This window comes from Phlebotomus papatasi, chromosome 2 (assembly GCF_024763615.1).
Source record: "Phlebotomus papatasi isolate M1 chromosome 2, Ppap_2.1, whole genome shotgun sequence".
NCBI lineage: Eukaryota > Metazoa > Arthropoda > Insecta > Diptera > Psychodidae > Phlebotomus > Phlebotomus papatasi.
Window position 1 is genome coordinate 80,827,465 of NC_077223.1, and position 18,702 is coordinate 80,846,166.

At 37.2% G+C, this 18,702-nt stretch overlaps 1 protein-coding gene across 1 annotated transcript in view; it reads right to left on the reverse strand.

The window, feature by feature from the left end:
- Positions 1 to 18,702, reverse strand: part of LOC129804609 (serine/threonine-protein phosphatase 4 regulatory subunit 1-like) — a 184,879-nt gene that overhangs the window by 2,348 nt on the left and 163,829 nt on the right. Inside the window, exons 4-7 of the mRNA XM_055852098.1 lie at positions 7,462 to 7,736; positions 5,822 to 5,995; positions 3,629 to 5,742; positions 2,978 to 3,557 (exon numbers count right to left, since the gene is read on the reverse strand). Coding sequence (XP_055708073.1) covers positions 2,978 to 3,557; positions 3,629 to 5,742; positions 5,822 to 5,995; positions 7,462 to 7,736 — 3,143 coding nt within the window. The remainder of the gene's footprint in view (positions 1 to 2,977; positions 3,558 to 3,628; positions 5,743 to 5,821; positions 5,996 to 7,461; positions 7,737 to 18,702) is intronic.

An 18,702-nucleotide genomic window follows, 5' to 3' on the forward strand; every position in this document is an offset into this window, starting at 1 on the left:
CGGCTCTTTATCAATCGGGCGACAAATTTTGTTGACAATTTTCACGTTTAATTATGAAGGTAATTTGTTCAAATTCGCTGTAGTTCTTCCTACTTTATCGTGATTCTTTATAATTGACCTCTTTTTGTGGAATTTACAAAGGCTTTGACGTTCAATTCTATAGCTAAACCGGATGACATTTTGCCCCATATTCCCGATTGAGAGAGAGTCTACTGTAATTGAATTTCATATAAAAATTATTGGTTATGAACCGGTTCATTGCCGATTCTAAACCGATTGGCACCGGTTCAGTTTTGTCGGAAATTCCAAGACCTTTCCAACGACCCCAAACATGACCCTATTCGCTTGATAAATGCGTTCCCTAGTGTCTTTTTAATCTTTGACCTTAAAAACCGTCATTGGGAATGATTCAGCGGTATTTTCGTATATGGACGAAATGTTTGCCTGGGTAATCTCTAAAACATATAAAAAAAAATGAAAAAAATCGCACGACGCGTTTTCGAGCAATCCCAAAAAACATGGTTTTGGAGGGGAAGGGAAGGGGTGAGGGAAAAATGAGGGGCATGTTAACGATCCTTGGGTCGACTTATCGGGCGGTTCCCCGAAGGTCCCAAGTCTCTATCTCTAACCGTTTGGCCTCTAGAGCTGATGACAGTCGGACGGACAGACGGACAAACAGAGCGACGACATTTCTCAGAAATCGGCTGAAGCGTGAAGATTTGTTGATAAAATTGGTCTCCGGGGGGTGGAAGGTGGAAATTTTGGGGGGTGAAAAAATCGAGGGATTATATATACTGCTCTCTCCGTAGAGTTCGAGCAGTAAAATTTAAAATAATGCACAGAAAAAATAATGTGTAAAATTGTTCGTAAATAATTGCGAATTCTTTTTGGATACTTGCAAAATGCGCGTAATATAACCCAATAAAATGTTCGTAAGTCTGTACTTTTTCACAAATTTGTATTCGTAACATGATCATTTGGCGAGCATTTTTTTTTGTTCTTTTATAAATATTTGTTCGTACATTTTTATCTGACAAAAATTTACGAACAAATGACAAAATTTTACGAACATTTTTTGTGTTTACAAACTTTTACGAACAAATGTTTGTAAAAGAACAAAAAATGTTCGTCAAGCGATCCTTACGAACAGTGTTTGTGAAAATACAAACTTTTATAAACTTGTTTGTGAATTATACAATTTACGAGCATTTCGTAAGTCTCCAGCAGGAATTCACAAACATTTACGAATAATTTTACGACATCTTTTTTCGGTGTGGTGGCACAATGTTCCAATGAGAAACAAGGTTTTCTTGCAAGTGAGATTTCCGGGATTATCACTGCCGTGCTCCGTGGTATCAGCCAGGTATAGTGAAGTCGATTTCACATCATCAATGCTATCTTTACTATCCACAAAGGATAGATAGCAAAGATGCTATTCAAAATCTATAATGTTCTATAACACCCAACGTACAGCTCAAGCCTGACACTAAGTGATTAAGTATCACCTTTTCAAGCGTTTGTTAAATCTTCCTGGAGGTACAAAACTGTATTCAAGAGTCTTCTATAAACGGTTTAGTCAAGTTTTTCAACAATATAGAGGACTATTTATTATCGTAGAATTATAAAATCGCTTTAAAAATGAACGAAAGTTATCGAATAAAATTATGCATATTTGATTTAACTCAGATATTCCTTATTATATTAATTACATATCCAAAATAAATCTTAGAAGGGCTCAGAACGTTTTATTTCACTTAATATTTTGATGTTCTGAAACGAGGGCTAATTTTCTGGTCTTGAGCACACTGACGATCGCTGATGCTTTTCTTTCAATAAATTTCATTGTCTCTGCTCAAAGAAACTCTGGAAGCACAGAAGAAGCATCGACATCGAAATGAGTTATCTCGAAGTCTCGACATAATCAATAATAATAGGATTTGCAATAAAATTTTCATCGTTTTGCATTTCCTTTGCGTCTTTTGCTTATCAAATAAAATACAAAATGTATTTTAAAGGATTTGTAGACTGCCATTTTTCCTCTAACAGCTCTTCAAGCCCCTAGCGGAAATAATTCGAAAGACAACTCATATCTGGCAACACGAAATGTCAGAACGACTGCTAGTTTGTAATTTCCGTAAAGTCACGAGGTAAAAGATTCATTGCGCATTAGTTCAAAGTATTATGCCGAAAATAGACACAGGCTGATCCTGGAGAATACTCAGCTCGAAAAAATTGGCGGTAAAGGGTCAGCCCAAACTATTATACACTGAGGATTTAGAATTAAGGATTAGCGTTTTCAGCGTAAAATTTCTATTAAATGTGCACAACTTTGATTGCTGAAGGACTTCTTAAGTGCAATATCTATGGATTTTTCGTACAGAAAGGAGCACTCTGACCTGCCCATTACTCTAATTTTAATGCATTTTAAGATTTTGCGACATTGCATATCATTACTCTCCATGTTTTTTCACCCAATTGACATTTCGAAAAGCACCCAAAAACACCCAAAGTGAAGCTTTTTAGTTTCAGCACTGGCGCTGATGTCGCATAAACCCACGGATTACTATATTCATGGATAGTAAGTAAGTAGACATTTTTGTGCCCCTTGGTGGTGCAAACAAAGTGAATAAAAGTACGAATAAAGACGTCGTACCCTTGCTTCTTGATATTCTCGAGACTTAAAATCACTTAAATCCTACATTTTTAGACGGAAATCTCTACCTACTATCCAGGAATATAGTAATCCGTGCTAATCCTCGTAATTTCGCTAGACGTCATGAATTTAGAAGATCAGCCTGACCCTCCAAATTATTGGCTGATCCGTGAGTGTATCGACACCAATCCTCATTTTTCGGGCTGATTCCTAAGCCGATCCCTGTGTCTATTTTGGGATTTAGGAAATTAGTGAATAATTTTTGGTCCTTCGAGCCGTAATAAACAAAGCAAAAACCAAAAAAAAAAACAGAATAATACTAACCCATCGGTGTACAAGGCGAACAAAAGTCTGTCTATTTCTCCAGTGGCCACTTTCACCACATTCCTCTGTCACAGCCTGCAGCAGATTGGCAAAGTCCCGCTCACGGCAGGTTCTCACCCTCACGACGAGCGCCTCGAGGGCTAATTCTCTCACTCGATGCACCTTGTCCACCAGCATTGCCAGAGCATATGCCGTGAGGTAATTGACACAGTCCTCGGGGGCATCATTGCGATCGTACATGTGCATAAGTGACAATACCACATTCATAAAATTCTCGCGAACATGGTACTTGGTCTCATTGGCCTTGTGGAAGTCCGCCAGGCAGATGGGCAACTTGGCAATCACATCCACATGTCGTGTCTCATCCACTGTGGACAGGAAATTGTGGACAATCTTGAGTGCCTCACGACGTATACGCGTGACACAGTCAAAGAAACCCAAATAGAGTGGAAGGAGGTGATTTGTAGCATTTTCTCGGCCAATAATCAGGGCAATGTGATAGAAAGAATTGATCACGACATAACAAACTTTCTGATTGGCGCATAATTTCTGCAATGTATGATGCAGCAGGTGCCAGTTTCTGGAGAAAAATTGTATGGGAGTATTAAGGAAATTCTCTGGTGCAAAAATATAATATATTTAAACACTTACTGTCTGCCCAATGTAAGGGCCACAGCCGGAAATGAATAGGCACAGGCAATTGACACTTCAGTCTCATCGGAATTGGCCTTTGTGATGAAACTCTGGAGTAATTCGGGTGGCAGGACATCTTGTTTGAGCAAAGCTGGATCAATATTGCCATCAGTCATTTGAGATCGTGTCTTCTCAAAGTCCATATCTCTGTAGCCCGAATCATCGGGACTTTCGCATAAATTGTGCATTGGCAATGATGCCATTGAAGTGTCATCGAGGACAGGGGACGTTGTGGGAATATCTGATGACTCAGACTTCTCACTACACCCCGAAATGTCATCAATTGTCACACTTTCTGGTGCAATATACCAAAAATTGTGCGAATTGAATTCCTTAGCTTCATCATCATCATCCTCTTCATCTTGGGTCTTACAATTGCCATTTTTCTCCCATTTGGGATCACAGCACCAATTCTCATTGGAATCTGACGATGTTGTCAGACAGAGGGCATTGGAACGCACTAGAAGTGTCTTCCTTACAGAATATTCTTCCCTTTCGGAAGTATTCTTTCGGAACACCACAGATTCCTCATTGGAATCCAATACAACACAACTCTCACTGGGATTGTCATTGAAATCTGACAGAATGTTTTCATTCTTATCCGCCTTGTCATCCATCTCAACACCCCGGGAGACAATTTCAGCAAAAGTTGCCCTTTTTTCACTTGTGGACGGCGTTGGAAAGTAGTTTGGTTCTTTACATGCATCCTCAATGGATGCTGTTTGGGGTGGTAGTGGAAGTTGACTTTTATCCTTATTCTGAAAGAATTTGTTTGGTGTTGAAACTTTGTATTTCGTCTTCCTCTTTGTGCTATCTTCAATTGCTTGACTTATAATGTCACGCAAATCATGTGGAGTGTTCCGTTTGAGAAAGATCCGTTTGAGGTGACATTGTGTATTTGGTCCTCTAGCCGCTACCGTCTTGCCATTTTTGGACGTCGAAGTGGAAGACTGAGAAGGTTGTTGCTGTTGCAGTGGAGTTGAAACGATCGGAGCTATACTGGCAACGGGTGCTGAATCTGTCGAAGGAATTTCAGGAACTTTTGGTTTTTCAGCTTCATCAACTTCTGCCGATGGTTCTGCTGGCAAATTCTCTTCGGGATTACCTTCAGGAGTTTCAGCTTTTAGCGCAGCTGCTGCTGCAGCTGCAGCCTTTCTAGCTTGCTTCCTCTCTGAATGCGCATCTGCCAACTTTTGCCACAATTCAGGTGCCTCCTCCTGCAAATCACGCAGAAGTTCTTCCATCTCAGGACTCGATTCTTCATCACTGTCATCATCATCCTCCTCTTCCAGCACCTTCGCCGAAAGACTCTTAACCGGAGGCGGTGGGGCAGGTAATGGTATAGGAAGAACCTTCTCATAGCTCCTCTCACATGAACCCATCTCCATGAGATTATCCTCATTGTTGTATGAATTTATAGGTGGTTGATATGGGAAGAATTCAGAGATATTGCCCTGTTCAAAATGCACTTTATCACTTATGATATTCCTAAAGTCATTGATCCAGGTATCGAAGCTAATTTTATTGAAGAAATCCTCAAGTTCACGTCTTCTATGCGCCTCATCGCTACCCGCCAGATGAAGTTTCACCGGTAAATTTGACAACCTGAAGTATTTTTCTAGAATACGTCCACCCACATCCAGTGGATAGACAATTTCATGGAATCTATCATAACGAGTGGAATCAGCACCGGGTGCCTTATATGAATGTCTATTGAGTGTTTCTGTAAACATTTCTTCATAACTGGCAAATTTTTCCCGTTCAGACTCCTTCTGCAGACACTCCTTGAAATCCTCATCAGCTGGATTGGGCAGTGATAATTCCATCTTTGAATTGACAAAAACTGTGAGAATTCGTGGTTTGGCAAATGTAGCCAAATAAATTCCCAACATATCACTCGCTACGAGAAATACATAGCGACTTTCATCCCTAAGGAAACTCTTAATCAACGGTGCAATACGCCGATCACGCTCCAGCGGTGATGAGAATAAACTAACAATTGGCAGGATTCTAGCACATTGCTGACGAACACGCCAGGTATTATCTTTGGACAATTTCATATAGATGGGCCACTGCAAAAGGATATTTTTTTGTTTAGGAACAAATCTACCAAGTAAGGAGCAATCAACAAAGAAAATTTGAGACACCTACTAGTCGATAACCTGTCCATTCTGATCCTAGAATACGGCAAAACATTCCCAATGTCCGAACAAGAGCCTGTCTCACGCTGCAATGTGACATTTCTTTTGTCATCCGCAGAAATATCGGCCATAGATATTCTTTTGTATTATTACTGCCAATAATTGGTGCTAACGTGTACATTATCTACAAACAAGAAATATCCATAATGTATCTAGACCTTAAACTTCCACTGTTTAAATTTTAAATTTGACAGGTGTCATGTCATAGACGTCATTTTGACAATTCATAAAAAAACAACAACAAAGAAATGAAATCAATGCAGGAGATAGATGTAAAATCGAGAGAAATTGTAGGGGAAACTTCGAAAGAAAATCACCTCTAATCTTTGCCACTTTTAGAGAATACATACCAACATCATCACAAGGAGATCCACAAAATGTCTAAGCTCATCAAAGCTGGCTGTGATACGAATATCAAAACAAACGTTTCACAGCCACTTTGAGAGCTCAGCCATTTCTCAAATAATACATATATTGTACTTCACTGCCAATGTCTTATATCCTTCGTAACTGCCGAGAAGAAAGGGGAAAATAGTGTGCCCCAAACCATCGTAGTTGAACTTACCAAAATCGAATCGCTCTTCAAAGCTGGCTGTGATATGAATACATAAAACATTTCACAGCCACTTTGAGAGGCGATCCAATTGGAATTTCATATCCTTACTCCTCTCTCCTTTATTTGCAATATTTATATCCTAATGGTCCAAGTTGAAGTGAACCAATGGCTGTGTTGGTAATTCACATCAATCAAACTCGTCAAAATGGCTGTGATATGAATTTCATAGAAAGCAACATAGACCCAACCATTTTGACGTTCTGATCGTGTGATCAAAATGTTGTATCCTTAATCTAAAATAGAAAGTCATACACAAAACAATAAAATAAAATCACAAAAAGCAATTTTGATGAATTTTGCCTCCTCATGTAGTCAATCATTTTCATCCGAGCTCATCAAAATGGCTGTGATATGATTGAAAACATATTCAGCAACCATTTTGTGAGCTAGGTCAAAAATTGCCAAATTTCTACAATTCACAAATTCAACACCAAATAACCTAAAAACTCAAAAACTAAATAAAAAACAAACAGTCTCATAAACTTGAGATTCCCAAAGATATCTCAATCTTGATCACCACATCAAATCACTAAAAATCATCGATTTTTCTTCTTTTTTTTTTTTGTTGTATTCGTTTCTTTTTATATATTTTGCCTAAATAACTAAATTCTACCATTAATATTCACCGCGATCACTATCATTTCAAACACATATTTTTTTTTGTACTCCTTTGCATACCACTTTTGAAGTCCAAAGAAGATCACAATGTGAAGATCATGGAAAGATGTGAATTGCTCATCAAAGCTGGCTGTGATAGATTGCATAAATTAACACTAAAACAGCCAATTTTGATGCCGAACCACATCTCAAGTACTTTTTGTCGCTTCACTCGGTGGCAAGGACACTTCCTTTACCATATTATATAAAAAAAAAATATCCACCAGAACAATAGCCCATTGTCAAAAATATTTATAAAATTTTGATACATGATTTTACCTGAAAAAAGAAATTCTTGCACTAAAATCTCTGCTTACCTCAAGTTGCTGACATTTTGGTGTACTGGCCGGATCCAGGACTTTCTTGATAACTTCAATAAAGTTGCACTGATTGAAGACCGGTGATGTCTGCAATTCCAATAGTACACTGATAGCCAATGATCTGACATTGTCATTTGGGCTACCACTGTACCGAAGAACAATCTCCAGTAGGCCATCGAACAGATCACTCTGCATTTTGCCATTCTCCATCTTTTCAACCTTCTCCACTGCATTTCGGACATCCTTGATGAAGTATATCTGATCTTGTTTGTCTGGAAAGATCAAAAACGACCACGTTAGCATATTTTTTCAGCATTAATAATAAGAAATGAAGGAATAAAGTGTATTTGATGGAAATAGACTGCTTAATTTGAGATATTAGTGAAATTTTTAAGGTTATGCTACGAAATGACAAGGACATAACCTCAAAGTTACATAACCCATTAAGAAAAATCTAGTACAGTGCCCGCTCTTTAATCCGGATCGGCGTAATCCGGACCAGTTCTCGACGGTTACATATAAAATAATTTTGAGGTTATGTATGCATGTCTGTTTAGCAATGGAAATGAATTATCTTGTGAAGTTTTTGTTTAATAAATGAAGTATAACAGCATAGAATTCTCTAATTATGTCTTTTTAATCTTTTTTAAAACTTTTATACTAATTCTACAAAAAAAATCTTGTATTATATTTTCGAGACGTTGAACAAATTCAAAAAATCCATCCGAATTACGAAGCGGACATCTGTCATTTTGTCTCCCAATCATCCGAATAACGAAGCGGGCACTGTATGTTACCTTTGATTTACAGTACGGATTTCAAAAACAAATATATGTTTCCGAAAATGCGAAACTGCCTACAAGGCAAAGCGAGATAACTCGATCAACCCTTTTTGGTTATGTTTTCAATGACATCCTTTTCTCTTAATATATTATTTCAATTTGATATTAAATAAACATCTTCTAATCCAAATTCTTTTCCATCGAAAGAATCTTCTTTCTCCTTGAAATTTGAATTAGCTTGTATAATTTGAGGTTAGACCTGTTGACATATTTGACACTTGATGTCAATGTTACCATATATTTTCTACAAAATCCCACCACATTTAAATTTCCTCCATAAATTTCTCCATTAACTTTTTTTCTAATTTATAATATCCAACATATATAGGATAAAATTTTCTCCCTTAATGCCTCCATACTGAGGCCTATACCATCTTCATCTTAAAGGAAAATTGAGATACATGGAAGAGTGACAAACTTTGTCAATCACCACAGAGTGGCTGGAAAATCTCTTCAGCTTCTCACAGAGTCTGGCCAACTCGAAGTAAGGCATTAATTTAGTAGTTCCTGCCATTTCTTCTCCTCACACCCTCCACCAACCAACTATGCACATTCTCATCGGAGAGACAGGAAAATTTTCCTTCACCATCCAATTATTTTCCCTCATACACCTCTCTCCAACCCATCTTCTTCTCCTCCACATGAATTTTCCATGCAAGATTGTACACTCAAGATATTTTAGGTTAATTTGATCCTCTCTCAAACTCTTTCACTAAGCGGAAGAAAACAGTATGAAATAAATCACATTGAATTGTGTTTTACTATATTTTTTTTCTTTGCTCTTTCTTCCTAATATACCATCCACTTCCGCCAAGACATCTTCAATTACCATCCTCCAACTCTTGGCTTGTGCCATGCCATATAAGAGAGTTTTGTGGCAACTTGGAAAAAGAATAACGGACAAAAACACCTCATAGATCCAATTGGGAGAATGAACACGGTGAGAGAGAAACAAGCGGAACGTAAACTTTCAATTAGAGGAACAACACAACATTGTATATAATCCCAACCCCAAAAACTTCCCCTTTCCTTTTCACGACTTTTCCTTTACTTCATACACATACACATTTATTGGTCACCAAACCCACTCTCTCTCTCTCTCTCTAACCCCAAAAAGAAGGTGGAATTGGGGGGACAGGAGGACTCAGTGGAAAACCACGTTAACTGCCACCCTCAAAAACCATACACACATATATTTCATCCTCAAACAAGATGATGGAAAAGTTCGTCCGGAAAATTATGTGTCCCAGCCACTAAAAGCTCTTGTTGCTGCTTCTACTGCAATTTCATGGAAAACTCTCTTACACACACGCCATACCAATTGGGTGGGGTTTTTCTTGGCAGCATCCCGTCGTTTGGGAAGAAAATACAATTTATACAACATTTACTATTATATATATCTAGCATCATCTCCTCTTCAAAACGTCTTCCAAAATGATCATGGTAAGCAGTACAAGAATTTTCAACACTTTAAAATTCCACTTTTATCACTTTACAATTGCAAAATTGATTTATATTGGTATTTTTTTTAAAATAAAAATCGTAGATGAATTAATAAAGCGTTTTGGAATGTCTAGCGAAATGTAAAATTGTGTTGAACATATTGGCTCCGTTCAGTAATAACCGAAGAAGCAAAGCCACTCCAAAGCCAAGTTAAACCTTCGAAATATAGCGAAAGCCTAAGTGCAAGTTCACGTACTCGCCGCTTTAGCGCTTCCCAGCAACGATAGAGTTCCCTGTTCGACATGCCGCGACGGTGGCGGTCTCTCAAATGTTCAGAAAGTGGTTGCCACTGAGGAGAACTATTGCTTCAACCGCTTTCGCTTTTTCCTACGCCATAAGGATTTACATTAACCCATTCCTTACCATGGTATTATACATCATACGCAAATTGAGTAATTTTAGATGATTTATTCCAGGGAAATTAATATTCGAATTTATGTCGGGAATGGATTTTTAGTTACTTTAGTCCTTCAATTACTTGGAAAAAATAGGCTGACAGAGATGGGAATACATTTTGTTGTTCTTTTCTCGCTTCGCGTGAAGTCATGCAAAAATTTTGCTCAAAATGGTGGACGGAAAATTCGACATCCCGTCAAGGCCTTCATCCTCTTTCCTGATTTGAATTCTGATTGCTAATTTGTTTTCTTGGATAGTTACTCTATCTAAATCAATAGAGTTTGTAATGAATTAATGTGCAGAATTTAAATTCAGTGACCGTTACGACGCGTGTTTGAGGGCGGCTCCCCGCGCCCCCATAATGGATAATTTTTTTTTCTTTTCAAAAAATTCATCTATTAATCTGTAGGAAACTAATCCCAAAATACGAACTTTCTATCTCAAGTATTTCTGGTACATTGACTGAATGGGTTAAAGTGAACCCTGTTCCGAACACGTTCAAACAGGGAATTTTCGTTGCTGGGTGATTGTTCTGCATTTCGAGTTTCGCTATTCTTGACACTTCAATCGTTAACAATGTCAGCAACAGTATGTGTAAACACGTTTGCTGTAAAAAGCGGATTTTTGTGTAGTTTTGTGGAATTTAAGGAAAGCAAAACGTTTGCTTTGCAATTTCATTAAAATAAAAAATGCCCTTTTGATGAATTTGATCACTTTTGTGTAACTCGTCGGTTTAAACCGTTTAAACGTTCTAACTTCCAACGTGTTATCCTGTAAGTTCTCTCTGCACTGAGAGAAATCCGAAAAAGTTAAAATAACATTCCGAAAATGTTAATTTTACCTTGTAGTATTGATCCAAAATCGGTGTAAATATTACCATTTTCAGGCGTATTAGGGGTTAATATTACCCTTTTTCATGTTAATTTTACCATTAAAAAGGTGTAAAATTAACATTAAAAAATGTTGATATATTTTTACACCTAAAACGTGTTAAAGTTCGGAGGAAAAAAAGTTAATCGCACCCTCTTTTTTTTCGTAAGATCGCGAGTGTAAGCTGCCGAGATGAGATACCTCCGGGCGGTTAATGGAATCACTCGTCAAGGGCGAAACCCTTAAAGCAATCGTGGCGGTTTCTACAGAGCCCTCGCAGCGTTCTTCCTAACGATCTATTCCCTACGACGATCCAACATGAACTAACTCTGGCAATACTAATCCTCTCTACGATACCCCTCCCGAAGGAGTAACTCACAGGCTAACACTAGGAACGCTCTTAGGAGAAATCGGCGCCGTTCCGAGAGACATCTATGATGTCAAATTCAAATACCAACGGGGGGTTTAACCATTGGGGAGAAGCTAGTGCTAACACTTATGAGTTTCCAAAAATATGAATCGGTTTTGAATATCGAACATTTCCGGTTTTTAAAGAATTTTGAATATCGAATTATGGTTATTCGATGAAAACACACAGTTTCAAATAATCAAATGTAGTCATTCATACATTTTTTGCACTTAAGGCGTCTACACATTGGGAGCAATTTTCGTCAAAAATTGCGTTTTTGACAGAAATTTGACGTTTCCCCCTACAACGCTGCAGGGAATTTCCTTCAAAAAAGCAATTTTTGACAAAAATTGCTCCCAATGTGTAGAGGCCATTAGGCATTAGAAGGAAGATTGCCAAAAACGTTATATTATCATTTTCAACGCTCATTGTAAATGTGATAAAGCATGCTGAAAGAAAAGCTCAGAATATTTAGACATAGAGGAAAAACCTCTCACATACAAACATATTATCGTTAGGTGGTTTTTCTAGAGGGCTTTTTCTTTGCGTTCACACGACAGGAGAAAAAAAACCCCGAAGTTTGTGTATAAGAGAAATGGTAAAGAATAAAAAGCAAATAGAATGACTGTCAAAAATAAATTTTCATGTGTGCGAAAAACACACCCTGACGTCACACAAAATAACAATAACACACCCCATTTTACCATCCTTCTCTCTCATTGCGTGTACATTTAGAATATCCTTCCTCCCCCAACAACAGCATTCATCCCAAAAGTTTCATCAGAGTAAATCCCTATCATCATCCTTTACTTCAAAGTCCTAAAACATATTTTAAATGACGTGGTTTAACTGTCAAGAGAAAAACACATTTAGGTATGATTGAGATAAAACACAACCCCTGAGTCTAGCCCTGTCGGAGCTTAAAGCTTTCACTCCATCGTAAATCATTGGAAGGAATTGCTGCATTTTCTCACTGTACTTTGCGAGGAAAAATTCTATGTATACAGTAAATGCACTGTGTGTCCCTTGAGTGGGTAAAATAATCCAAAGGGAAATTATATGAGAAAAAAAATTGTACAAATATTTGATTGGAAAGTCGACATATATAAACTTACAAATGGAGCTTTTTTAATCAAATGTCATTTTCACATGTCAAAGTGAAACCACCCGGCATAATAGCATTTTTAGCACTTTTCACTTAACTTTTTTTTTTTACCAACGATATATTTCAATCAAGCACTGAAAAAAAGCTCAATTTGAAAATTATTGTGAAGAAATATTAATTGTAGAAAATCGGCGTAAAAAAATACTAAAGGCCATTGGCCATAAAAGATGTAAGAGAGAGAAAATGGGAAATGAATATTTGGTATGTTCGATTGAATGTTGTTGCGCATTTTCTTCACGCCTTGCACTACACCCTAAATTGAGGTTATGTCACGTTGATCCACTTTTCCACCCCCTCAACATACAAATAAACTGAAAACACCCACTCTTTCCTCTTTTTATTACCACAAAATATCATTCTTGTAATTTTTGCCAAGAAAAAAAGACTAATACAATTCCATAACCACCCCCACAATTTCCATAAATTCCTCATAGTAGTTCACATACCAAAGCCCCCACAGATGGTTGACGGCTCTCTGAGAATATGTATAAAAAGTTCCAATGCTTTTAAAACTAAATATTTTCAATTTATTGCACAATATTGGGCCCAAAAAACAAAATGAAAATGATTGAAGAACAAGACGATAGTTTTAATAATTCATCAGGGATGGATTTTATGATGGTAAGTTCTCTCTGAACAACCCTCCCAAAAATAGATACAACTCTTCTTTCAAACACCATTTACCTCATTCAAAAATAGACAAAGTTAATTATTTTTTCATGAATACAACACGGAAGAAAAGCTTTCAACGTCAAAACAACGTCATCGATTAGAGAAGAAAAAAAATCCCTGCCATTAAATGATGCGTGAAAACTAAATATAAGACAAACGATATTGAAGGTTAGGAGAAAAAACATGGGGGATGTTTTAGGTGAGAAAAAATCCCGTTAAATTCGGAAAAGAAATGTTTGGGAAGTAATACAAAAAAAAAACCGAAAAGGTATTTTTTCAATTCGTCTTGAAAGCACGTTTTTCTTCCTTTTCCACACCCATTCATTATCGAAAACTTCCGGAAAACCAACCAGCATGAACTTGTATATTGAAATCAGGGTGGATACAACTGACAACTCCTGATATAAAAAAAAAGTCTCTCAATAGAAAATACCTCAAATATCTCACACATGCTGTTGAATTTGGCACATTCAAAACTTGGAAAACACCCACATTAGTCACTTCTTTTGGAAAATTCTTCCGGGAAAAAGAACACAACAAGGACACATACTTTTCACTATCACGAGAATTTGCGGAATTGTGCAAGGATGGCAATACCCACATAGTAGAAGAGGAAAGTCAGGCATTTTTCGCACGCCTCAATGCCGTATAAACACACACATACTACCACCATCAGGGCTAGGAAAAACTTTTCCTCTCCACCAATAACCCGTTTTGAGAAAAGCCCCAATCACTAATACAAAAACGACATACAGGCATTTTCCCAAGAATACAAGAATAAAAAAAAATATAATAGAAAAGATAAAACGCAACCCCCAAAACTCTCTTATACTCTCTTTCTCTCTCTCTCTCATTTATACTGAGTCGACGTCGTTGTTACCTTCATCACTGTTCTCTTCTACATATATAGCACTTTCCACCATTATTTTCCCCAACTTGAAACGCATTTTCTACATTCATATTTTCACAGATGCGCGTTAGAAAATTCTCCCATATAATACAAAACTTTCGACGCTATCCGGCAAACTTGACGGTATTGCACGAAGGAGTTGTTCGGTCAAAAAGCTCCCGTACCAATACACCCCCGCACATTAAGCTTTCCCTATCAAGGTTTTCCGGGGGTGGTTTTTTCCGGGGAAATGTGATGTTGTATCGTGTGTGTGTGTGTGTGGTTTGAATTTATCACATTTATCACAATCGACAGGGTCATTAATCAAATTCACACTGAAAATTAACGTACAATTGACACTTGTGGTGAGCTTTAAAGCTCTACTACATGGAAATATTCATATTGCCGAATTTAAAAAGCCCATTGCCTAAATAGTAAGGCTGCCTGACATTCCGCGAAAAGCATTTACGTGATGACGCAAAAAAAGAATGAACTCAGGAGAAATTCTTGGAAAGCTTCGGCAAAAGCTTCATTTTCAACACACAACCAATCAATCAGAGAGACACTTTTACATGGCTGTGGTAGTAAAATATTATATATGGTGGAGTGATAGTTGAAGGGAAGGTATAGAAGAGTCAGTATGGCAAAAAAGTATTCGAGGATCATTTCGAATTTCCCACCCAAAAAGCTCCTTCCTCTCCATATAGACACACACACGTACAAAAGCTTCTATCTAAAATATCCCGGATGGAAACTCTCTCTCTCTCTCTCTTAAGAATTTTTCAAAGGAGAAGGATGAATGTCCTCTAAGATAGCACAGATATAAACTTTTCTGTGTATTAGTAAATCTACTCTTTCACTATATCAAAACCCTCCCCAATTTTTCTCCACTCTCATCCATCTACAAATACATATTCAAAATTCTCTCTCTCTCTCTCTGGAAATATTTTGTATGGAAAATCGTGAAATCTCCCGGTTTTGAAGAAAACTTTTAAGGGCGTGCGTCGTTAAAATACGAAGACCTAGCGATGATGCCGATTCTTCGTAATTGATCGCTCAAATACACTGAAAATTTAGCCTCTTTGCAACCCCACCACCCCCAACCTACTATCCCCTACCGCCTACGAAGAGAACCCAGCACCACACCCTCATACTTATTCCCCTCCCCCTCCCAATCGCAATGGAAGTTTTTTTTTGCCATATCCATTTCCCAAAGACGCTTTTTTTCCTGTTAATTCTACCCATCATCACTCCCAATCCCTCCTTCTTTTGGTATATTAGTCAAAACACATACTAAATACGGGAAAGCTTGTAGGGTTCGCACACACTCTGGCTTCGAACACTACATTTTTCAGGATATGTGTGAATTCGGTGGCAGCCAAAATCCCGAATGTTCGAAATTCTTCCGGTTCGGGATTTTGACCGGGACCCGTGACCCGTGTGACTTATAAATGTGTACAAAGCCTGTAAGCCTTCCTCTACTTAAAGGTAGAAATTTTTCAATTATACATATCATCCCCTGAGTTTTCATTCCGAAGATTCAAGTGGCAGAAAATGTGGGAATTTCTCACCAACCATTTTTTCGTCTTCTCTTCTACATGACTATAGATAGAAGGAAGGAAAACTGTGGAAAATATTCTTACTATGGGTGAAATGTGACTTTTCTACTTTTTTTCCCAAAATCAGCACGCACATTTTCTCAGAGAAAATCCCTATTGATAATGTTTTTTGGGGTTAGAATTACAGGGAAGCATGACTGTGGGAAATCAGCAGGAATTTACCATGCAATTAGGAACACCTCAGGGGGTGTGTGAATTCATAAATGATAATTTGCAAATTTATCTTGCCTTAAAGTATTCAATGAAATTGATACTACACAAGAAAACATGGAAGGTACACATTAATATTGATTTAAATGGGGAATAGAACTGTGTAAAATCCTTATAAAAATAAATTTTAAAGTTTGACAGCTGTCGCATGGTTGCCAGCTGTCATTTTGATATACGTCAAAATTCAGTATCACTCAAAATTCGAATGCTTGGGGCTATAGGGGGAGGCTTTGAACTTTCGCACACAAAAATGATGTTCAAGTTCAGTGATTTTTTCTGACTACCATGCAAACCGTATCGATTCTCCAACTATGCCAAAAAAGTCTCTTACTTATAGGGTACATAATCCCACCTCAGATAATTCCAGGAAATCCTCAGATTTTCCTCTAAAGGAAAATGAAAATTTAATGGCGATTTGTGCGAAAGTTCAATCAAGTTTCCATATTCGCACACGATTCACGTTATCATTGAACACCCTATTTTTACCTTAAATTTTGCACCGGACACTAAAAGTTGCACATCATTGTTTAAAGGGAACTCCAATCTACTTGATTAAACTGTTTCTAAGAGATGTTTTCATGACACTAAAAAACACTTTTTTGCTTAATTCCATGGGAATTTCATTCTGGAAACGTTAAATCTGGTGAATGCTTTCTTTAAAAGTCCAAATATCACCAAATTTACACTAATCAATAAGTTTTTTAAGCTGAAAATTGACTAAAACTGCAAGCGAGAAGACCGCAAAGATTCCACCATTCCTCTACGGAGCCGGATATGCTCAAAAATGTTTGAATACGCATCATTGAGGATTTCTCTGTCCCTACTGCTACAGGAATCGGGATTTAGCACAGATATTGAGCTTCAGAGGGTGAACAGGCCATAATTTTCACAAAACAGTCTCTCACGGATAATTTTTTTTTCTTTGAAGTGAAAAACTACACAAAAGTGAGGTTATGTCAGAGATTCTCAAAAACCAGTTGTAAACTGTGTGAGCTTATTGTAGAAGTGATTCTTTCATTGTACATTCAGTTTGTGCAAGCTTGAAAAATATTTTTACATCAAAGAAATGCAAAATTGCTTAAAAATTACTCAACTGCGACCTATTTGAGTCAAATTACTTCTTGTTTATCAACTTTAAGATTTTTAAGTTTTACTGTTTAGTGGTGGATCAAATCGGTAAATTACAATAGATGTGAATATGAGGGATCGCATCTAAAATGAAATTTCCTGGAAAATGTGCGAAGAAGCAATGTCTTCTATGTGCGATCGATCAATGTGAGTCAAGTTTGTGAAATTTCTTCCACCCACAAAAGCGGCCTTCTCCAGCCTAAAAGGTTTTTACATAAATATAAACCCTAATAACCCCTCTACCTCCTGTGATAGTCGTTTTTCAGAAAAGTGATATTAATTGTGCAAAATCGTATGAAGTATTACACATCAAAATTACAATTTTGGACCTGCTTTTAATTTTTGCTTCCTGAAACTAGGAAAAGAGGATTAGACTCCTAATTTTTTCAGGAAAGGCGGGATTTAAGACTAGCTATTGAAATATATAGCCATAGGTAAGATTCATAATACGAAGTGTTTGAAGATAGCGTATGTGCGAACGATCAAAGCTTTCCCCTAATTGCTATTTGTAGATAAAAAAAACCATTTATTGTTGAATTTTAATACTTTATCTGTCGCTTAACAAAAGGTCACTCGAAATAGAACCTGAGAAATCCTGAACCTGAGAAAATTTATTATTTGACAGCTCTCATCATATCGATATAAGAAAGACAATAAATTTTCTATTTTGATAAATATTCATGATTATTGCACTATAAATATATTATTTAATTCATTTATATCTGTGCCTATATCTGTGTAATAGGTCATCAATATGCTAGAAATGTGCAGCCTAGTGACAGATCCTAGTAATAGAATTTCCTTTTTCAAGATGTCATTTTAGTACAAAACAATATAAATATGAACAAAAATACAATGTTCTTTCAAAGTCAACTCTGTTGATCAAATTGTCAATGTCATAATTATGTATAAAATTTGTATTTCTATGAAGTTAGCCACATGCATTTAGCTGTTGGAAAGCTCTGCACTGAGTAAACTTTCAACGACTATTTCAACAATTCCCATGGATTCTCCTCCTAGCACAATACTCTTGTGGTTCTCTTCACAGCAAATTGAAGCATTTAAGGCATCTCAATGGTGGAAAATGTGGTCATTTGTCGAGTCATCGACGTAATAATAACAACTCTCAAAATTCCTCTCTTCCTCATCAGCACCATCTCGCACAATCTCTAACCATTCTTTTCATCCCACCCCAAAACGCAGTAATATGAAAGATTCCTGCATCCTTGGAAGCCACTTTTCCCTCATTCTCTCCCTCCCACCCTCTCTCACATATGCTCTTGGAAAAGTTCCTGGAGAGGATTTTAGAGCAGTATCTCTCCGTCTAACTCATTCATGGGAAATTCTTGTGAGAAAATTCTACATAGCTGTGAGAGCTTTTGAAGAGTTTTTTTTGTTTTTTTGGTGAGAGTGAGAGAATCGTGCCAAGTCCACCTCAATAGACTTACAATGTGAGGGGGTGAAAGTTCACACTTTCAAACATGCCTATCTGTCACGTTTCTCCACCAAAGCATTCCATCCCTCCACCCACAACA